The sequence below is a fragment of the Engystomops pustulosus genome, chromosome 7 (assembly GCF_040894005.1).
Source record: "Engystomops pustulosus chromosome 7, aEngPut4.maternal, whole genome shotgun sequence".
Lineage (NCBI taxonomy): Eukaryota > Metazoa > Chordata > Amphibia > Anura > Leptodactylidae > Engystomops > Engystomops pustulosus.
In genome coordinates this window covers 85,251,380-85,275,177 of record NC_092417.1, presented here as the reverse complement: position 1 = coordinate 85,275,177, position 23,798 = coordinate 85,251,380, and the positions used below count along the sequence as shown (strand labels likewise).

Below are 23,798 nucleotides of genomic sequence, written 5' to 3'. Positions count from 1 at the left end.
TATGACAACCCAACATTTTTAAAATCCAATTGTCACAGAGACCAAAAAAGTTCTGGCTGGGATTACAATGATAAAATATACAGTTCTGACTTACATACAAATTCAACTTACCTACAGAACCCTTTCTAGTATGTAACCCGGGGACTGCCTGTATCACCATTAACTTAATGGACGCATCAATTTGTTGTCTTTACTGACAGATCCTTGCAGGATAAGCCGTTCTGGGTAATTGTAAAAGCCATGACATATCACAACATATTCATACTAATATATTAGGAGGTACATAGTATCTCACTTACTCCATAACGTGAGGCTCATCAGAGTAGGTGTTGTTAAGCTGCAACTTGTGATTGATGTCTGGAAGATAAAACATACAGTAGTCACATGAGTGTCATGTACATGTCTGAAGAAGTTCTCAGCAATGAAAATATGTGACAAAACATAGTAATCCTGGGAGGCAGGAAGTTCTCTTCCCTCTTTGTACCTCAACCCAACAATGGCTACATTGCCTGAACATGATCTGGCAGATAACAGCGTCTAATAGCTTACAATGGTGATACCTAATAGCCGACCAAGTCCAAATTAGTGATGCTAATGTCAGACTAGAGTTGCACGATGCATGGCAATTTCGGTTCTTGTACGATACTTTCAAAGCCAGAGCGGTTCAATACCAGGTTTCTGTTAAGTGCGGTACTGAATGACTTCCACAGACTCTACAGACTCCTTGTATCTGTGTGCAGAGCAGACATTGGGAAGGGAATCCTTTTGAGAGATGTGTGAGGTTAGCTGCAGAGCAGGGACCTGGTCATCGGGGAGATATCACCATCTGTTCATATATGGTTTGTACACCTCCCAGGGATCCCCCACACACATTACACAATACATTTTTGCCCATCCCCAGAACCCACAACCTCCACACTCCACCTGCCACGGGCTTAGTGGTTGTCTATGGGAGGATGTAACTAAGAGCCTCACTGTTAGACTGTGACACAGGCTCCGTGCACTGGTATATGGAGAGGGATCTTCTCAGAGATTATTATTGATGATGATAGATATTGATGATGATGATGATATTTTAAGCTATAATACAAGTAAATTAAAATGACAAAAAGACAAAAAATAAGGGGTCATTCAGACAGGAGTGTCCGCTGCCAATCTGCAAAAAATGCGGATATGAGGTCTGTGTTCAGACCATATTGGGGCTTATTTACTAAGGTCAGCAGATCACATTTCCGTCGGACCGTTCATGGTTTTCGGGGATTGCGCCGCTTTGACAGGTATTTAGAAGGGGATTGTGTTGGCCGCGATCGGATTTTGGCGTAGAGGTGCCGGCTTTCATGCGACAGAAATCAGGGGACGGGCCATCGGACGATCCGACGGATTCGGAGTGAGAGTGGGATTTAAAATTAAAATAGTGCCGCAACCAATGCACTTACATGCACCAGTAAGAAGATAGTGAACTCCGGCGACATGAATGGGGAAGCGACAGATGCTGGATATCATGCGCACGATCTTAGTGAATAGAGGCATTGCATTGGAGTCGGACAATGCACTTTCGGGGTTCTCCAGCGGCCTTGTAAGTAAATGTCCCCCATTGTATTGTTTATTTGTACGTGTGTACGCAGGCCCGGCGCCAGCACCCGGCTAACCCGGGCAAGTGCCGGGGCCCCGGGGTACTGGAGGGGCCCACCCGGACCCCCAGGACATCTGCCCCGCTGCCCGGGAGATTCCTTTCCTCTCTCATCGCGATCTGTGTCTGGATGAGAGCATTTGCACTCACTGCTTTCCCACAGGCTGAAGGCTGAAGGACCTTTGATGATGTCATGGTCACATGACCTGCCGGGGAAAGCAGTAACAACACGGAGAGAGCTGCATCAGGTGAGGGGGAGACATGACAGGGGCGAGGGAGGGGGGCAGTGTGTATGCAGGGGGAGGGAGGCAGTGTGTATACAGGAGAGGGTCAGTGTGTATACAGGAGGGGGTCAGTGTGTATACAGGAGGGGGGGGTCAGTGTGTATACAGGAGGGGGGGGGTCAGTGTGTATACAGGAGGGGGGGCAGTGTGTATACAGGAGGGGGGGGCAGTGTGTATACAGGAGGGGGCAGTGTGTATACAGGAGGGGGGGCAGTGTGTATACAGGAGGGGGGCAGTGTGTATACAGGAGGGGGGGCAGTGTGTATACAGGAGGGGGGGCAGTGTGTATACAGGAGGAGGGGGCAGTGTGTATACAGGAGGGGGGGGCAGTGTGTATACAGGAGGAGGGGGCAGTGTGTATACAGGAGGGGGGGCAGTGTGTATACAGGAGGGGGGGGCAGTGTGTATACAGGAGGGGGGGGCAGTGTGTATACAGGAGGGGGGGCAGTGTGTATACAGGAGGGGGGCAGTGTGTATACAGGAGGGTGGGCAGTGTGTATACAGGAGGAGGAGGGGGAGTGTGTATACAGGAGGAGGAGGGCAGGGTGTATACAGGGGGAGGAGGGGCAGTGTGTATACAGGGGGAGGAGGGGCAGTGTGTATACAGGGGGAGGAGGGGCAGTGTGTGTATACAGGAGGGGGGGCAGTGTGTATACAGGAGGGGAGGCAGTGTGTATACAGGAGGGGGGCAGTGTGTATACAGGAGGGGGGCAGTGTGTATACAGGAGGAGGGGCAGTGTGTATACAGGAGGGGAGGCAGTGTGTATACAGGAGGGGGGCACTGTGTATACAGGAGGGGGGGCACTGTGTATACAGGAGGGGGGCAGTGTGTATACAGGGGGGGAGGCAGTGTGTATACAGGAGGGGGTCAGTGTGTATACAGGGGGGGAGGCAGTGTGTATACAGGAGGGGGTCAGTGTGTATACAGGAGGGGGTCAGTGTGTATACAGGAGGGGGTCAGTGTGTATACAGGAGAAGGGGGTCAGTGTGTATACAGGAGGGGGGCAGTGTGTATACAGGAGGAGGGAGGCAGTGTGTATACAGGAGGAGGGAGGCAGTGTGTATACAGGAGGGGGGGCAGTGTGTATACAGGAGGGAGGGCAGTGTGTATACAGGAGGGAGGGCAGTGTGTATACAGGAGGGGGGGCAGGGTGTATACAGGAGGGGGGGCAGTGTGTATACAGGAGGGAGGCAGTGTGTATACAGGAGGAGGGGGGCAGTGTGTATACAGGAGGAGGGGGGCAGTGTGTATACAGGAGGAGGGGGGCAGTGTGTATACAGGAAGGAGGCAGTGTGTATACAGGAGGGGGGGGCAGTGTGTATACAGGAGGGGGGCAGTGTGTATACAGGAGGGGGGCAGTGTGTATACAGGTGGAGGGGGGCAGTGTGTATACAGGAGGAGGAGGAGGGGTAGTGTGTATACAGGGGGCAGTGTGTATACAGGAGGGGGGGCAGTGTGTATACAGGAGGGGGGGCAGTGTGTATACAGGAGGGGGGCAGTGTGTATACAGGAGGGGGGCAGTGTGTATACAGGAGGAGGGGGGCAGTGTGTATACAGGAGGAGGAGGGGTAGTGTGTATACAGGGGGAGGGGAAGAATGTGTACACGGGATGGGGGGGCAGTGTGACTACTGGAGGGCGGCCCATAAAGGGGCCCGCTAGGGCACTGTCGCCCAGGGGCCCACTAAAACCTGGAGCCGGCCCTGTGTGTACGCGTCCGTTTTTTTCATATATGCAAAAAAAGCTCATGGGTTTCTAATCTACTTCTTGCCCTGCCCAGTTGGTTGCCTAGCAACATTTGAGAAAAAATACTTTGCATACATATATCATGCATGTGCCATCCATTTTTTTTTTGCAGATTCATTGACTTCTATGGATGTACGTGGTCCACATGTAAGACACAATAGCACAAGCTGCTATTTTTTTCTCACTGTCTGCACATCCGTGAAAAAAAATGGACATGTGAACAGAGTCATAGGAAACAGTGGACATCAAAAGTGTCCGTCTACATGAGCCCTAAATTATACTATTCAGTATACTACTTTATATTAACGTTACTAGGACAACCTTTACAACACATATACTACACTTACAGAACTAATTGTATTGTATCACCCTTAAAATTCTGCTATCGGTGTAACTTTATGTCAGACAGGGCTTACCCTTTTGACAAGAGAAATGATAACACTCAGTTGTCAGTTTATCCATAAATGCCAAGAGGAATAACACATAAATAGCACAACATAACATAAAGATTTATAAGAATCATCACATCAATTTATTGGAAGAGTTTACAAAAACAGAGGTGGTCGTCTGCAAATTCACTGATGAGGTAATTCATAGGAGTCATTTTAGAGGGTGACAAATCAGGGTGCAAAATTTGATAAGTCCTTTCCAGTCAGAAGAACAGAAGGCTCAGCAACATACAGAGCTCTTCCAGCCTCAATAAATAGTGAATTATCATCATAGTTACTGAGATGAAACTTACTCAGAGTTTGGTTTTGTCCCCAGTAGATAACCACAGACAATGGGGAATTGGGCTCTGCTTCAGCACTGGGTACAGTTGTCAGTAGAACATCCATTTGGGAATCGCCATTGTAATCCCCAGGAACCACACTGGTTATTAGCACACCATCACTCCTAAGAAAGGGAAAAAAGATCAATGAAACAAGTGGCACCATAGGAACACACTTCCGACTGGTTTATACAGCTGCCCGCTCTTTCCATATGAATGGAATTTGGCAAATGTGCATGGACATGTGCTGACTGTTGATAGAGCCCAACCTGCTGATTAGCGCATGTGGCTCATAATGCTGCTCCATTAGTTTAGAAGAGCACAGCTATCAATGGACCGCAATAGGGTCGCTTTGTATGGGTACATATGAGTGAAAGTTTTTAGATGGCAATGTATGTGTAGGACTGCAATGTTGGTGGGTCACTGTGAGATTAGCACGATAACAACTATTTGGCTAGCTCTCTTACAAGGTGGCACTGTGCTGCTGGCTCTACTATCAGGTAAACAATAATATGGAAGGAACACTGTGATTATGTCACAAGAGGGGTATTGCCACGAAGTCAAGCTTCTTAAATGTACTCAGGATAATATAATAACACTTTCGCTAATTCAATTTTATTAACAAAAATACAGCATTTCACAAATATAATTCCAACCTGTCTCCCTCAGTTCTGGTTTACGCAATTTTGGTAGACCCGACCCTGGATTTTCTGAGTTTAGGGTCGGTAGACATCTTGTTCACCTGTCTATTGCTGCGTGGAGCTCCTCCCTTCTCTCTGCCTCTAGCCCCCACCCTTGTATTCCAGGATGACACACACATACACACACACACAATGACTTCCTGCTGGCAAGAAACACATCACATTGTGAGGAGAGTAAAGCTACAGTCATTTAAGATCTTTATTCAGGGGAGGTGGAGCGAGATTTATAGCAGAACTGTTTGCGTCATAGGGGGGTTGGCAGAGCTGACAGTATCAATGTGGGTTACATCCATCTCATTTTCTCTCATCTCTGATATGTGATAAAGTTTACGTCATTTTAACGTCCTCTATACAGGCAGTTGCTAATTGTATATAAACCTGTACCCTAATAATCTAAGCACATTGTCACCACACAGAACTAGAGGAATCTTAATGTGTCTGCTTAGAGAGTCCCTGCCCACACTGTGGAATCTTATACTAATCATCACTGAGTTATTGGAGCTAAAACAGCAATAAAACTGAGTAAAATTGTAAAGTAAGGAGTTAAAAATGATCTTTATTATGTAAACATCAATAGGGGATTCAAATTTGAAAGTTTGCTTTCATGGGTAACCCCTTTAAAGGTCATTTGAGTACTTAAAAAAAAAAACTTTAATGAGTGGTAGCCAACACCTGAAGCGAATGATAACTGACATTGTTATGAGACGCACTGTAAGGCTCACCCCTAATGGGAATACTGTGTGGCTGCTATTGCCCCCACCATGAACTTCTAATAAATGGGAGCTGTGCTAATAGAAAGGAAATATGAGAATCTTTTTATTGTTGTAGTCCACTTTCCTATCCTAAACTACAATCCTAAATTTAAATTCCAAAGTACATTTTAAGGTCAGAGCAGAGATAAATAGATCTTTAAAGATAAATATCTTTTAGGGCTTCTTTTTATGTCAGTGAAGCTCATTACTATGCAAGGGGTTTTGGTACTGCAATTTTGGAGGGAACGCTCAAACAAAAAAAAAAAAAAATATATATATATATATATATATATATATATATATATATATATATATATATATATATATATATATATATATAGCACTGCTCAAAGGTTTGGGGTTACCCAGACAATTTTGTGTTTTCATGAAAACTCATACTTTTAATTTTCAAATGAGTTACAAAATGTAGTCCAGATATTGACAAGATTTTAAATATTATTTCTTTTCATTTGAGATAAATTTCTCCTTCAAACTTTGCTTTCATTAAAGAAATCTCCTTTTGCTGCAATTTCGGCATTGCAGACCTTTGACATTCTAGCTGTTAATTTGCTGAAGTAATCTGGAGAAATGTCACCTCCTGCCACAAGCTGGCTTGATGGGCACTTTTTGCGTACCATACGGTCAAGCTGCTTGAGATCTGGTGTCTGGGCTGGCCACTCCATTACAGATAGACCAGCTGCTTGTGTCCTCCCTAAATAGTTTCTAATTTGGAGGAGCTTTGGGCCATTGTACTGTTGTAAGATGAAATTAGCTCCAATCAAGCGATGTCCACAGGGTAAGGCATGGAGTTGCAAAATTGATTGATAGCCTTCCTTATTCAAAATCCCTTTGATCTTCTACAAATCTCTAAACTTAGATTCTTAGATTCTTCTGTCTATAACGCTTGTGTTCAATCTTCCTCTGTCCAATGTCTGTGTTCTTTTGCCCATAATCTGTTCCTTTTATAAGCCAGTCCTGGATATGGGTTTTTCTTTGCCACTCTGCCCTGTAGGCCAGCACCCTGGAGTCGCCTCCTCACTGTAGAGGCTGACACTGGCGTTTGGCGGATACTATTTTATGAAGCTGCCGGCTGAGGACCTGTAAGGACTCTAATTTACTTGTCTTGTTGCTTAGTTGTGCAGCGGGGCCTCCTACTTCTCTTTCTACTCATATTAGAGCCTTTTTGCTCTACTCTGAATGAAATAGTACAGGCTATTGTAGGAAATCTTCAGTTTCTTGACAATTAGTCGCATGGAATTGCCTTCATTTCTAAGAACAAGAATAGACTCTCCAGTTTCACAAGAAACTTCTTTTTTCAGGTAATTTTTTCAGCCAAACTGTTTTCAACTGTGCTAGCATACTTGAACAAGGGTTTTATAAACATCCACTAGCCTTCTTACACAGTTATCAAACACAATGTACCATTAAACCACTGGAGTGGTGGTTGTTTGAAATGGGCCTATAAACACCTATGTAGATATTGGATTAAAAAAAGATATTTCCAGATGGAATAGTCATTTACCACATTAACAATGTAAAGAGTGTATTTATGATGATGTAATTTTAGATTTATTGAAAGACAATGGGACAGATTTACTTACCCGGTTCTGTCGCGATCCCCGCAGTACTTTGTCCGACAAGGATTCGGGTCTGCCGTGATTCACAAAGGTCATGCGTCCAATTTCCTTCATGTGTTGCTTCCCCGCTGAGATCCGCCGGAGTTCACCTTCTTCTTCCTGGTGCATTTAAGTGCTTGATCTTGTGACACAATTTTGTTTTTAAATTCCGCGGTTTGTCCGACGGCACGCCCCTCGGTTTCTGTCGCATGCAAGCCGGTGCCGATGCGCCACAATCCGATCGCGTGCACCAAAAACTGAGGGCAATTCGGCACAAAAAGGAAATATTCAGGAAACCCGACAGAATCGCGGTCTGCGGATCCTTAGTAAATGAGCCCCAATGTGTTTTTCTTTTGAGTGGTAGTGTACAACCAAATAGCATGGACATAACCCATAAGGTATGGTCAGGAAGGTTAACCCTACTGACCGTGAGAATTATAAGACCGTGCCTCTCTGGGAAGCCCACCGAACCGCATAACTGTACCAATCCAGGGCACACCACCTTCATGTTTAGTATGTGGTGGTAGGATACACAATTACGTAGTTTAGACGGTTGAAATAAGACATATCCATCAAGTTCACCAGCATACCCAGTTGAGGAAATGGTACAGTTATGACATCCTGCTGTCAAGTTATGGAATTTAAAAAAAAAAAAAAAAAAACATGTGCAAAAATGTACCTCTCTTAGAGGAGGGGTTAGCCACATAAACATCCTCTTCTCAGTGACATCACAAACCAGGCGGTGGGAAGGATCTTAAATTAGCAGGCTGGGGAGTATTCAAATTGTCAGTCTGTTGGGGACACCATTTTTCACCTGCTGTTCCCCATGTCTCAAGTAATTCTCCTATTCATTAGTAAGGATAATTCATTTTTATCCTTTTTATTTTATAACTGTTTGTATCTGTATTGTATTTACATGGTTTGTAACTATTTTCTAATCTTTTTAACTGACAGCTGTTTTTGTTTGCATTGCACATCAATGTATTAAATCTTAAAAACTTAATAAGTCTCTTCTTGTAGTCTTAATGGGAACCTGTCACCAGGGACCTCATTGCCACTAAAGACAGGTTACTTAAGCCCATTACAGCTGCATTGCAAATCTGCCTTTCTGCTTTCTCTAAGCATTTGTATTACAATATAATTGTGTGTTATAACTTACCTTGCACCCTGACAAAATTCTTTGTTTAGTCCTAGGGGTTGGGCTTTGGTTTGAACGCATTTCAAAAGACACTTGACTTGTGTGTGCTGCAGACTGCTCAGCTCTTGGCCCAACCCTTTTGCTCCTATACAGCTCCTCCCTCCCCCACTCATGTCAGCTCACCAGGCTGTGAGCTCTGTGAAAGACCAGGAGGGAGGAGCTGTACAGGAGCACAAAGGTGGGGACCAAGAGCTGAGCAGTCTGCAGCACAGACAAGCCATGTGTTGTTTTTTTAAATGCGTCTAAACCAAAGCCCAACCCCTGGGACTACAGAGAGGATTCTGTCAGGGTGCAATGTAAGTTATAACACACAATTACATTGTAATGCAAATGCTTGACGTGACCTGAGAGTGGGGGTATGTCTCAGGAGCTTAAACCAGAAGAGCTCCCAGAAAAATGAGGAACTACCTAGCCGATACTCCAAACAGCAAGAGTGGTAGCTAAGTATAACTTATTATACTTCTCTCTATAGCATTAGTGTTCTCCCTCTCAACGTCAGATGTTTATATTCTCAGTCTACATGATACAAGTTTCTCAGATGGGGAGGGCTTTGTATACTATATAATGGATCATGGGAGTGGTAAGATGTATGTATCCCTTTTACTTGATACCCCTTTAATAAACTTTTGCTATATTTGTGAACTTTTCACCATTCTAATATGGCAGCACTTTAGTTTCTCTTAGATGCAAGTGTGACACTTTCTGCAGTGAGCACTTTGAGCTCCATTATATACTTACTGTAATGATAGTTTCACTTTGGGGCTGAAATATGGTGTTGACTTTAGGTCTGCCAAAAAGATTCTTAATTCATTACCTGAAATGACAAATGGGGAAGAGTTAAGTCAGAAGAGCTATAGTGTGTATATATTCTATGGATTTTACACCCTTTACTCTACTTGAAAGCAGCAAAAGGCGGCCAATGGAAATCAAAGAAGCATGAAGGCCTTTACGATACTAAACACCCTACAAAGAAGGGGAACTCATCAACTATATAATAAAAACATTTTTTATTTCATCAATTTAAAAGACAAAAACACACTTTCAAATAATCTTTACAGAAGTTTAAAAACTGATCCCAAGGAGATTGCACTGGTTTTGGACGCCATCTTGACTACTGTCCGCCATCTTAGATACAGCGGCCATGTTCCCTGACCATTGTCAAGTTAATGTCATGATTCAAACTTCATTTTATGTAACCTGTTTGCTCGCCTGTCAGCTAATACCCTTTGACATTTAATGAGAAGCCAGTCTGTCCTTGATGCTACATTATATTATGATTCTGGAGCCACTTATCTTCTTCTTCTCAGCAAATTAGTATAAACAATATCTGTGTACAAGGTCTCTGAGAACTGAGCACAATTAATTATTTTTCTCCAGAATGTGCTGATGTCCAATAGCTTTACAGTATACTATTCACGCCTCTTTGATGACTCTTCGGTCTGTGATATTATGCATTTTGGGAGATTAAACGGGAGAAGATCTTTACATACACTAAGAGATTGACGTGTCTTAGTTTTGTGTTGAAGTTCCTGGTACCAGGACAACCATCAAATGGTTAATTAGGACTCACCTTACAAAAGTCAAGAGGGCTGTTGGGGCCCTGCATAAAAAATCCCTATCAAAAGTATAGATGGAGCAAGACAACCAACAACAACAGTCCGGTATTGCACTTTATCAAGTAATAGTCTTATATTCCTGTTCTTAATTCATACTGACATCTCTGTCATGTTTGTCCACCATTAGGTCCATATCTTAGATGAATATTAAACCGATTGTTACCTTACTGCTGCCGCTGCTGTCTGCCCCCTCGAGTTTTTCGCCTATTGCTTCCTCAGGAGGCGTGTCTAACTAAGGGAAATGTCCGGTTATTTAAGGCCATGGGTTCTGAGCATGTGATTACTAATACTGGTGTGATAGGTCCACGTATGTGTCGCTCATCTTTCTTTGTGAATGGAAAGTTAGTTCACCTGTTTGCACGGCGCATGCCCCTTTGTTATTTCCACCTGTACCAATATGGCGACGTCCCTCTTCCAGCTACCACCACGCAGGCGCAGCCCAGACGGGGAGAGAGATTCTCAATCCCTCATCCAGGTATGCGCATGCGCATAGGAACGTGTTGGAGGAAGCCGGTGGAGTTTATAGCTGGGATGCGCACACAGGTGGGTAAGGGATGTCAGTAATATACGAGGATAATGTAATCTAACAACTCTCTGTATCCTGCCATACTAGTCCTATTTCATTTACTAAGGAATATGTACATCTCAGTGGTTTGGATTAACCAGTTGTAAAGTGTCTAGTGTAAAGTGCCATCATGTATTACCGCTTTCTATTAGTGAAAGTGCAGTTAGTGAAACAAGGTGCGTTTTGTTAAAGCCTACTAGATTATTGACATTAGTAAAATACAAGTGAAAGATGCCCATGTGTATAAAAGAAAAGTCCCCTAAATGACTGTGGCAAAGGGGGATAATGGCGATATAATAGTGCACTGTGAATTTCTGAGCTGTGCATGTGTTGGGATGCTAGTTTGCACCTCCATAAATATTTCTGATCCGCTCACTATCGTTTAGTAAACTAAGGTGCTATGTGCTTAACCACCCCCTCAAGATTAATTCAAATAGCCGGCCAAACCTTGTGCGCTACCAAGTCCCCCAATAAACAATCTCCCAAAATTAACCGAACCGTGTAAATTGCCTCTTCCCTGAGTGTCTCAGGTACTCTGTATTCCGGCTTTCAATAGAGGATATGAACAGGAATGCAAACCTATTTACCTTAGGAACCCAGTCTTCAGGGTTGTAATTTTTACCTGCCGACAGATACCAACAGCCTATAGTATATTCATATCAAAAATATTTTTGTCGGCAAAAAGTACCGTATATACTGGAGTATTAGCCGACCCGAGTATAAGCCGAGACCCCTAATTTTACCACCAAAAACTGGGAAAAACTACTGACTTGAGTATAAGCCGAGGGTGGGAATACAGCAAGCCCCTAGTAGTATACAGCAAGCCCCTAGTAGTATACAGCAAAATAAAAAGTTTATTTTTTTTAAGTGGGTAATTTTTTTTTTGTAATAGACTCGTGTATAAGCCAAGGGGACGTTTTTCAGCACATTTTTTGTGCTGAAAAACTCGGCTTATACACGAATATATACGGTAATTCTTTTTACCCGATTATTTCACATTACTTTGTTCACATGACAGCAACATGTGTAAACAGCACGAGTCGTCTTCTCACTCCCTCCTCCACAACTAGGGAGCAGTGGAGAGGGACGGCCATGAGTGAAGAGGAGGGATTGAACCTGTTATATTTGAACCTGTTATATTTGAACCTGTCTTCATATAAAAATGACCTCCCCAATAACAGGTTACCTTGATAGGGAACCTGTCAGCAAAAATTGACCTAATAAACCACTACCATGTATGTTGACAAGCAGCTGACCACATTCCAGATCATGTTTCTTTCATTACAGGAGTGTGGTGGTATCATTCAGAAAATCACCTTGACGTGAAATGTAAATTGGTTGTACAAAGTCAAGGAGGTAAAGGTTTTAACACTGAAGTCAAGCTCTCTCTTCCGCAGAAGGCCGCTTCACTTTAATTGATGGTCCTACATCCAGAGACATCCCTAAACAGATCCTCTGAAGTCCGATACATGATGTCAATCACAGAGTAGGCATTCAGAGTTCCCGCCTCTCCGTCGGCTTGACTTTATACAAGCAATTTACATCTCACTTCAAAGTCAATTTTCTGGATGATGCCACCACTGTGGGCCAGGAAAGAAACAAAAGCAAGTTACGCTACGTGTTACACTACCTAAAAATATACTAGTAGTGGTTTCTAAGGCCAATTTCCCGTTAATCCCTTAACGCTCTGCGCCGTAGCTCTACGGCGCAGAGGTATAAGGAGTGTATGAAGAGGGCTCACGGGCTGAGTCCTCTTCATACAAAGGTGGGGGTTTTTGCATTTTGCAGAAAACCCCCACCGCTGATAACCGCGGTCGGTGCTTGCACAGATCGTGGCTATTAACCCTGTCCAGTGGCTCATTGTAATGAATGACCTGCAAAAATGCCATATATTGCAATACAGAAGTATTGCAGTATATGGTAGGAGCGATCTGACCATCTAGGGTTAATGTACCCTAGATGGTCTAAGAAATAGTGGAAAAAAAAAATAAAAAAGTTTAAAAAATAAAAAAAATTAATAAAATATAAAAAATTCAAATCACCCCCCTTTCCCTAGAACTGATATAAAACATAATAAACAGTAAAAATCACAGACACATTAGGTATCACCACGTCCCAAAATGCCCGATCTATCAAAATATAAAAACGGTTACGGCCGGCGGTGACCTCCGAGGCGGGAAATGGCGTCCAAATGTCCGAAATGCGACTTTAACACCTTTTTACATCACATAAAAAATGAAATAAAAAATGATCAAAATGTCGCACAGACCTCAAAATGGTAGCAATGAAAACGTTGCCTCATTTCCCAAAAAATGACACCTCACACAGCTCCGTACCCCAAAGTATGAAAAAGTTATTAGCGTCAGAAGATGGGAGAATTTTTTTTTCTTTTCTGTAAACATTCGTTTAATTTTTGAAAATGTATTAAAACACAATAAAACCTATATAAATTTGGTATCACCGCGATACCAGTTTACTGTGAATTTAAATATGTTTGCCTGCATATTCAGAATTGTAGCTTTGCAATAGGTTTAAAGATGATTGCTTTCTTACTTTTCCAACTAAGCTGCACTTCAGGGAATATTAAACCAATCATTATTAGTGGATTTTCTACAATTCTGCCTACCTGACACAATATACACCACTCTCAAGACATTTGGGATATTAAGCTTTTGGGTGAAATTACCCCGTGCGGGAAGTATCTCCCTGCAGGGACGTACTATAACGTTTAGGTGCGCGTAGGGGTTAAAGATAAGAATCTCTTTTTCAGATAGCACCAAACTCATGCTACTGTAAACTACAGAACTGGACCTACAGGCAGTTAAAAAATAGTCACCCTTCCTCCACTCCACAGCGCTGTATGGCCTGTCGGGCATACGTTTGTGTGATTGTAGCCTTATTATGTCTTTAGCTGCCTGTATCTACACTACTGTCGCTCCCAAAACCACATCTGAGGGATGCGATTTTTATCTTTAATAAAACATTAAAATCATATTTCTAGGTATTATAGAACAGAAGATAAGGGCTTCTGAAGTCACACTAGCCCTGTTAAACCACTTAACTTGACTGATCTCATGTGAAAACAAAGTGAGAAGATTCATATTTGCCCGACTTTGGGGGAGATTTTTTTATAGGTAAACTGGTCAGAGTTCACATAATAGAGGGAATTCTAAAAAGGACATGTCATAACTGACCTGAGGGGACTAGAAGTTTAGTGGGGTAAAACCTGGTGACAGATTCTCCTTATATTCACCTGTAATGGTTAGAGCCAAAATATCTAACCTTTTGTGAGTAGTGTAGTTCAAATATGTTACCTAGAAAGATTTGGCAAGGCATGCTGGGTGTTTAAGATTGCTTGCTGGGAGACAAAGGCTTTGCTCTTGTTTCTATCAACCTCCCTGAAAGCAAATACTCCACCCCAACACCAGGAGCAGAGTGAAGGCTGGAGACACAGGCACAGGACTACTGGTACAGAACTACTCTACAGAAAACAAGCAATATTAAGTTTTGTATAATCATCTAGGGACAGCGCAGAATCCCAGCAGCCAAAAAATAAAATATAGTAACTAGTTTCAGTTGTCAGCAAAGTTTACTGTAGTAAACATTTACATTTGTTTGCTGATGGAAAAATATGTGCATTTTACTGTGTTTTCTGAGGCTGTCTGCCACGTTTCCACTGACATGAAACAGGAACCAGTAAATACACATAGGCATACCTTCTAACTTTTGGGCTAGAAAAAAAAGAGGGACAAAAAGTCACTTTTTACATAAACCATGACCTTGCCATGCCCCCAAACATAGTATAATATTGTCCTTAATGGCCCCCACATGCTATAATCCCCTTCTTGAGACAAACCCCACCTATGGACCCATACTGGGCCAGCCAGCGTTGGAGCTACCTCCACACATCTCTGCTGTAGAGCAGAAACAGAGACAGGCCTAGCAGAAGCAGAACCCGCCTCATAGCTTTGGTTCTGTATTGTAGTATAGGAGGCGGAATACCACAGGACATTCTTCCAACCACCCAGGACCGCGGGACAGCACCCAAAACCCACACTGGGCCGCCAAATCTGGGAGGGTTGGGAGCCATACATAGGAGAGTAGTCCTCCTGTTAAAAATTCAGCAGTTGGTTTAATCTAATATTATGAGTGACCATGACAGCAATTGCAACTGCAGTTGTCCATGGACCACTGAATAGTATGCATATCAATGCAGTAATACATTCCCAGTGTTATACTGCAGCTTAAAGGGAACCTTTCATCAAACATTGGCCTAATAAACCACTAGCAGTATGTTGTCAAGCAGCTGAGTAGCTTTATAGATGCTGTTTCTTTCATGGCCTGGTGCAGTCGCATCATCCAGAAAAACCAACTTTAAAGTGAGATGTAAATTGGTTTTGTGAAGTAAAGGAGGTGGAGAGTTTAACACTGAAGTCAAACTTTCTCTGCCTTTGAATTTCACCTTCACAGTTATTGATGGTCCTTTGCCCTGGGACATCATTGACTAGATCTCCTGAAGTCCAGGGGATGATGTCATTCGAATGGGAGGAGGTGTTCAGTGGCAGTGAGAGCTTGACCTTAGTGTTAAACCTGCCACCTTCCTGACTTTATACCTTCAATCTCACATCAAAGTTGATTTTCTGGATGATGCCACCACCATGAGCCATGAACGATATAGAAACTGTACAGCTGCTCAACAACATACTGCTGGTTTATTGAGCCCATTTCCAATGACAGGCTCCCTTTTAACTAGACTGATTTATCCTTATGGACTCTAGAAAAGCTGGGTGACAACTTCAGCAAAACAAAAGTTAAATAAAGAGAGAAAGAATGTTTCCCTATCACCAAAAGCAAGGAGAGAGCATCCTTAAAGAGAACCCGTCAGGCAAAATAACCCCCCTAAACTAAATATATTTTCAGAAACTGCCATTAGAAAGCATTGCCTCTATCCCTTCATTGTCCCTCTACATGCCTGTAAACCTAAGCAATGAGGTCCTAAAGCTGTATGCAAATGACCTGTGAAATGTCCAATGAGTCATTAGCATATTCAAGCTGTCCAGCTTATTCATGGGTGGGAGGTACAGCCACACCCCCAGTGCTTGACTGACAGCCTGTATAATGGTGTGAGGCTGTATAATGATGTGCTTCCTGGTGATGATGGCCATGCCCCCTGCAGCCTGTGTTTGTATAGGAGAGATACAACATCTCCAGGCAGCCATATGTATAGGAGAACATGTCAGGTATTTGTGTAGCTGATGTCTGTGTCTCTCATATGTGAATTAGGAGGATGCAGCATGTCAGCAGATGCAGCACACACACTAACTATATGCTTTACTATACATTACATACAGACCTGAGCAGGGGGAGGAGAGTGGAGGGGGAACAGGGGTGACATCACTGCCTCTGACCATGTGACCAGCCTCATTTACATAATAAAGAAATGATGATTTTATAATGATTAATGAATGAAATGACTAGATAAAGGCTGGGATGGGATCCTTGTGAGTTGCTCCAAAAGGTAGTAGTGACAGAAATAGTGACAGAGACCTGATGACAGGTGCCCTTTAAACACATGGGGGTCAAGCCTCTGCTGATTCCAGTTGATTTGCATTTCTAAATCCAACATTTCTGATGGCCATTCTTATTGCTCAGCATGTATAAACTTTCATCAGTGAAAGAGAACAGAGGCTCCATGGTTGTGCTCGATGGTGTGGTTAGGTACTCATGCAGGTCAACATTATTTATGGTCTCACTTGACACTTGGGTGCCTCTCACCCCACTAAAATGTGCCTAGAATTGTGTGACACCCATAATTAGGTTCCTCAAAGCATTCTTCATCAGTTATCATTGTCCAAAGGATGTCCACTTTTATGCCTTTCTGTGACAACCTGATGATGACACTGTTGATTACGGTAATTGTTAGATGTCATCTTGATCTCATGATGTCTAAAAGTGACATCTAGAAAGTTATTGAACCAGTATATTTATTGGGCAATTCATAGATCAAATAACACAGGAGTGCAATGTACATATATACAGGACAGGAGTAGCAGTACAGGGCAATGTACATATATACAGGACAGGAGTAGTAGTACTATGCAGTAAATTAAGGACAGGAGAAGCAGTACTGGGCAGTGTCAGTATATGCAGGAAAGGAGAAGCAGTACTGGGCAGTGTCAGTATATGCAGGAAAGGAGAAGCAGTACTGGGCAGTGTCAGTATATGCCGGACAGGAGAAGCAGTACTATATAGTATATACAGGACAGGAGTAGCAGTACCGGGCAGTGTCAGTATATACAGGACAGGAGTAGCAGTACTGGGCAGTGTCAGTATATACAGGACAGGAGTAGCAGTACCGGGCAGTGTCAGTATATACAGGACAGGAGTAGCAGTACTGGGCAGTGTCAGTATATACAGGACAGGAGTAGCAGTACCGGGCAGTGTCAGTATATACAGGACAGGAGTAGCAGTACCGGGCAGTGTCAGTATATACAGGACAGGAGTAGCAGTACCGGGCAGTGTCAGTATATACAAGACAGGAGTAGCAGTACCGGGCAGTGTCAGTATATACAGGACAGGAGTAGCAGTACTGGGCAGTGTCAGTATATACAGGACAGGAGTAGCAGTACTGGGCAGTGTCAGTATATACAAGACAGGAGTAGCAGTACTGGGCAGTGTCAGTATATACAGGACAGGAGTAGCAGTACTGGGCAGTGTCAGTATATATAGGACAGGAGTAGCAGTACTGGGCAGTGTCAGTATATACAGGACAGGAGTAGCAGTACTGGGCAGTGTCAGTATATACAGGGCAGGAGTAGCAGTACCGGGCAGTGTCAGTATATACAGGACAGGAGTAGCAGTACTGGGCAGTGTCAGTATATGCAGGACAGGAGTAGCAGTACTGGGCAGTGTCAGTATATGCAGGACAGGAGTAGCAGTACTGGGCAGTGTCAGTATATACAGGACAGGAGTAGCAGTACTGGGCAGTGTCAGTATATACAGGACAGGAGTAGCAGTACTGGGCAGTGTCAGTATATACAGGACAGGAGTAGCAGTACTGGGCAGTGTCAGTATATACAGGACAGGAGTAGCAGTACTGGGCAGTGTCAGTATATACAGGACAGGAGTAGCAGTACTGGGCAGTGTCAGTATATGCAGGACAGGAGTAGCAGTACTGGGCAGTGTCAGTATATACAGGACAGGAGTAGCAGTACTGGGCAGTGTCAGTATATACAGGACAGGAGTAGCAGTACTGGGCAGTGTCAGTATATACAGGACAGGAGTAGCAGTACTGGGCAGTGTCAGTATATACAGGACAGGAGTAGCAGTACTGGGCAGTGTCAGTATATACAGGACAGGAGTAGCAGTACTGGGCAGTGTCAGTATATACAGGACAGGAGTAGCAGTACTGGGCAGTGTCAGTATATACAGGACAGGAGTAGCAGTACTGTGCAGTTACTGTCGAGTATGTGACACATGGAGCATCACTTGTCCTTAGAACTGACATTCTTATTCTAGACCCCACCCGCACCTGATAAGATACATACCCCCCTACCACCACCATAACCTCTCTAGGTATCCCCGACCTCGCTCACCCCCTCTAACGATGAACAGATCTGTCTGCTTATCCGCGTTGAAGTCACCAAAGGCCGCCACCCGTCCCCAGGCTTCTGAGCCCAACACGTCTCCGGTGACATTTTTCAGAGAAGCTCGAAGCGGGGACACAGCGGCCGAGAGGAGGAGCACAAAGACCGGTAACGGACAACCGACGAACGACTGCTCCACCATCCCGGCTGTCAGCGGCGACACTGTCCGCACAACACTTCCGGGTTGGTGACGTCAGTACCTCCGGTTACGGTGGCCGAGAAGAGGTATAGTAGTGACGCTGCTGCTGGACATGGCTCAGGTGCTGGCGGACGTGAGCTGGAAGGTGCTGGAGCTTAGGGCTCGGTCCAGACGCTCAGGTGCGGGCATGAGGCGATGCACTGTGCGGTGCCGCATCCCTGACTCTCTGTTGTCGTGTGGGCCTCAGCATGGTGGTCTCTGTGTCCTGTGTGAGGAAGGGGGTGGGCAGAGCAGGGGGGCACTTAGAGTCCTGCCCTGTCACCCAGGGTGGATGGTGGGACAAGGCTGTTTGTGCCGAAACAACTTGTTTTGTAGTGAAAAACATGAGAGAATTGTCAGAATCACATTCTGTTAACTATGGAGCAACCACAGTCCTCACCATAGAAGTGTATGGTTGTGCCCTATGGTACTGCCTTGGCAGTGTGACAGTATATGCGCATCCATGGTCCTAGGTTTCCAGGAATACATTCCTCCTTCCTAACTTTTCAGAATATCCTTCACAACTTGGGGTGTATGTCTTCCTTTATTCAGTACATGCACAGATTCTTTTGGGCCATGTCCTGCACTGTTCTTCTACTCTACACAAGCTGCAGGGGGCTACATCTTGATGGTGGCAGCCAGTGTTGTACATCCCTAATTTCATTGCACATTGCAATTGTATCTGCCCAGCATGTGGTTACATTAAGTAACCCTTTCATGTCACTGTGGAGGATGACACCTTGCAAACCTCCAAGAATGGCTCCAGAGGAACTGCCGTGTCTTTATAACCCATTATCCATGATTACAGTTATTCTGTTGGCTCCCTGGACTGAAGCTTGTATCACTGAACTTAAAAATATCAGTTCAGTCTGAAAAATCCGGAATGTGCATGCACCAAGTTTCTTAGAACAAACTTGCTCTTGGGCAACAGACTTGGGTTGTCACTAGGTTGAAAAACATGGCTGCTTTCTGTTAAATACAACTCCTCTCCTGAGCATGGGTAGTTTGAGGTGTTGCAACTAAGCTCCATCCAATTCTATACAAATGGACTGCTATACCAGCAAAAACTGTGGTCAGATGTGGCACTGTTTTTCCATGTTTTTCAACCTCTGGAAAACCCAAATATGCTTAATAGATGCCCATTGCAAATCCACTCCATTACCCATCACTCTGTGAACCTAGGCTTAGCTTGATTTTATAATGATGAAGTAAGTCTGATTTAAACCTTTAGTTTTGGGTGTACCCCATGTGTTCCTTAATGCTTAAACATAAAGGGGGGGGGGGGAATTTATTATGAACATATGCCCCTCCAGTCACCCTAGATATATCTAGAGGCAGAGAGCGGGCATTTCTTAGCCAGGTCCTGGCTGCCGTTGAAACGCTCTGTAACATGGGCCGAGAACTGTGGATGCAGCCGGACCGTGTGTACGAAGCCTTAACATGTTTAAATCACGTTACCATTGTGTTTACATAAATGCAATGTAAAGGCAAAATGAATGCAACTGTGTGAACACTACCTTAATCTACTGAACTAACATGGAAATGGTGAATGTGGCCACAAATATTGACAACCCTTCCTTTAAAAATGTTTAAATTGAGTCATGGACACAACCAACCTTATTAAAGCCAATAAAGTGGATTTCACTGACTGCTGAAAAAAAGTGCAGTTTTATAATTTCTGGATACATTATTCTTTCATGTTATAAAGTAACCAGACTGACTGATAAGATACTAAAACCTCACACCCTGGGAGTTGTAGTCTTATTACAGCTGGAACGTAGAGTGAGAAGGGGGCTTTCACCTTCACTTTAGGATATCCTATAGTGTTTTAGTGCTGTGGAATCCTAGAAATCACTAAGGGCTCAGTTGACAGTGGTTGTTTTGTGAATCGGGGACCGTGAATTGGCTGCAATTCACAAACCAAATACAGAGGACAGGGCTCCAAGCATGATAGTGATATGTGATGCAGGAAGTCCCTTCTTCCCTGCGGTGATTATGATTATGGTTTGGAACTGTAGTTCCACTGGGAAGAATGGACTCCTTGCATCATATGACTATAATGCTTGGAGTCCTGTCCTTGGCGCTGCATTCATTCTGTGCCAGTGTCTGGTCTGTGACTCATGGATGGAACACGGTTGTCTGAAAGAGTCCTAACTAAGTACTGCCATTTTGGCAAAGAATATTGCAGTCTACACACTTTATGGTTTCCTAATGTGTACAGGGAATTGTCATATATGTCTTTTAATGAATTTGTCTTTTGTGAACTTTATACTGTATGTCATTACACATGTTTATGTTTTTTGTTTTTCTCCCCTTCTGTTGGCTTATTCTGCTCCACATTTTTGTGGACTTATTCTCTAATGCAGCCGCTAACACCTTAATTTCACTGTGATTGCCCCTAACCACTACTAACCAGTTGCCAAATTGGTGTGAGACGTCTATGGTTGGTTCCAATGCAGTCGAGTAAGATGGCACAGCTGGTCGACAGGACCATATCCATGTCGCCCACGTACTTGCGATTAGGTGAGTGCTGATAATTCATGTCTTTGCATGTCATACAATGTTGCATGTCATTTTGCGGTTTCTGCATCTATGTGTTTGGAATGATTTCAGACTCTCCTTGATTAATTTTTTTTCCATAGAAATACTTGACTGTTTTCTTTAATAAACAGCATCTCACCTGCCTGTGAGTTATAAGTGCTATTGCAGCTCAACTCTATTGACATAAATGAAGCCATTCTGCCTTCCCTCACATGGATCAATGGGAAGGTGGCACTGTTTATGGTCTTTTAGTCTTTTAATACTTCTTGACTAGGAAGATTTGAGATTCAAGAGTTTGTGAAAGAATACAATTACAAATAAGATTAGCATAATAACATCCTTTGTTTTCTTCAGCTTTCTTAGCTTGAAATATTTAAAAGGTCTTGATTCCTTCAGAATTTAATTTCTGTTTGTGTGCAGGTGTAATTTTCTGAGCTATCTTACTGAATTTTGCTCATCTTAAATACCTGTATTATACTCCAGAGCTTCACTCACTATTCTTCTAATGGAGTCACTGGCCCAGATTTATTATGGTTTCTCCACCAATTATCTGAAGGTGAAGCCATATAAATCTCCACTTTCCTCCCCACTTCTAGTGTTTCTACGAGCTGCACGACATTATGAGTGGGCCTGGACGTGAACTTGTATGAACTGGTATAGTTGTTTTTATTCCTTTATTTTACTCTAAAGCTGAACACACTATTCTGTTGTAGGACCAGGTATAGACATTACTATTCTTACATCTTAGGGTTAGGGTTCATGCATGCCTTATGTGAATGTTAAATCCATCCCACAATCTGTTGTGATGCTGCATATAATATATGCATGGACTCAATACAGATTTTCAGGGGCTAGAAAGAAGCCACCTATTGCAAAATCTCAGCAGGAATTTCTGAAAATTGTCTGTTTCTTTGTGGAAATTGTCTGCAAAATTAACATGGGTAGTTTTGATGTCACATTGATTTTAAATATACTCTAACTCACTAATTCCTTGTTGAAAATCCACTTATGATGCTGACTGTGTACAAGTACCATTATGCTACAGAGCTGTACACACTGTTCTGCTGTTGAGTCACTGTGTACACACTTGGCAATACTTTACAGGTCCTTTAGTGCAGCCTACATTGTACTTTGTAGTCTAAAATACAATGTAATTGTACAACTAATTTGTGAATTATAGAAGCTCTACCTATCTGTTAGGAGTTTGCTGACTGTTTCCACCATACATGTATATATTTGGAACAACTTTTCTCAAGGTCTTTTCAATCTTGCTTTCTTTTTACTTTAAAGCAGTTTTTTCTCTGTTCACATGTGACCTTGCTGAATTAGGAATGGCAAAAATATCTGCATCCTAAAATAGCCCCTTGGCACCATGTGTTGATACACTAGAAGGGAGGGCAAGGACTTCTCATGAAGGGCAAGCTCTCTGACCTGACTGATATAAGCTGACACCAGACGTGTCTGTATGTTCTCAGCTATAATTTTCTTTATATATGTAAGTAGGTCTTTTTCTTTATTGTACATGTTCCCACAGACAGAGTAATAAACGGGTTTTGTTGTGTTTAAATAGTGAAGAGGATGAGCGTTTCACCAGGGGAGTGGGGACTTGGCTCATTTGCCCACATGCCTCTAGGACATCATGTGCAATGCAGAAAAAGGTCTTCTGGGTTTCCCATGGCACTAGCATACAGAAATGTGTCAAAATGTGTGTTGTGCCTAGTACTGAGGGTGGCACATGAGGCTGAGATATGAGAAGATTCCAATGTAAGAAAAACCCTTCAATATATTCCAATACCTATCTGACAAAGGGTGCATCCTCTGTGTGTAAGCATACACATGCAAGAGGATTGTACTTCTCCTTTAAGAGTCAGTGCATTGTATTTCGTATTATCTGAATATCCTGGGTCTTTTCTCTGGGGAGCTGTGTCCATTTCTGGGGTGAATTAATCAGGGCAGGATGTTCTGGCACAGCGCTCTCTGCCCGCTGGTTATGTGCAGCTTATAGTAATTACAAGTGAGCAGCCAGCAGCCAGGTCGCACATGCCGGCGCTCTCGGCCACCTTCCGACTAGCTTTCACTCTGTAAAAATTGGGCAATTACAGATTTGTCCACAATTTCCTGTATTTCTATCACTTCCTACCCTTTCTCCGTAAATAATGGCAGTCTTACAGCCGGGTCCCCATGGGGAACCTCAGGCCAAGTAGATGCTCTATAATTCATGACCCAGCAGGGAAAAAGGCAAGTTTCCATCTGTCTTCATATAGGGGTGAATGTATTATGTAAATTAAGTGTGGATTTACTCAATACTATTTATAAATGTGTTGCTCTCACATAAGGGACACTATGGGGTATATTTATCATAGGCCGGCGCTCGTGCCTCTATATCTTTATTCTCAATATTGTCTGTGTAGTTGCAGTACCAGTTATTGACTATTTTTAGCTGACAAGGATGATATTTCATTGGCAAGATGCTTCCTGGGTCTTCTGAGCTGAGAATTACTCATTTCAATTTTTGGGAAACTCTGTTTACTTTATGTCAACTCTAACAATAAAAGAA

The 23,798-nt window shown here is 43.3% G+C and overlaps 2 protein-coding genes across 5 annotated transcripts in view; one reads left to right on the top strand and one right to left on the bottom strand.

Annotated features, from left to right (window-relative positions):
* ITFG1 (integrin alpha FG-GAP repeat containing 1) overlaps positions 1-18,664 on the bottom strand; it is a 162,995-nt gene extending 144,331 nt beyond the window's left edge. For both annotated transcript variants that reach the window (XM_072117170.1, XM_072117171.1), the window contains exons 1-4: positions 18,472-18,664; positions 9,434-9,509; positions 4,402-4,553; positions 300-357 (exon numbers count right to left, since the gene is read on the bottom strand). In XM_072117170.1, the coding sequence (XP_071973271.1) occupies positions 300-357; positions 4,402-4,553; positions 9,434-9,509; positions 18,472-18,664 (479 nt within the window). The remainder of the gene's footprint in view (positions 1-299; positions 358-4,401; positions 4,554-9,433; positions 9,510-18,471) is intronic.
* Positions 18,665-18,688: 24 nt separating this feature from the next.
* Positions 18,689-23,798, top strand: part of PHKB (phosphorylase kinase regulatory subunit beta) — a 154,442-nt gene continuing 149,332 nt past the window's right edge. For 2 of the 3 annotated variants that reach the window (XM_072117167.1, XM_072117168.1), the window contains exons 1-2: positions 18,703-18,840; positions 21,067-21,223. In XM_072117167.1, coding sequence (XP_071973268.1) covers positions 21,154-21,223 — 70 coding nt within the window. In that variant the 5' untranslated portion in view covers positions 18,703-18,840; positions 21,067-21,153. Of the gene's footprint in view, positions 18,841-21,066; positions 21,224-23,798 lie in introns of all 3 variants that reach the window. The other variant, XM_072117169.1, reaches the window with a different exon arrangement.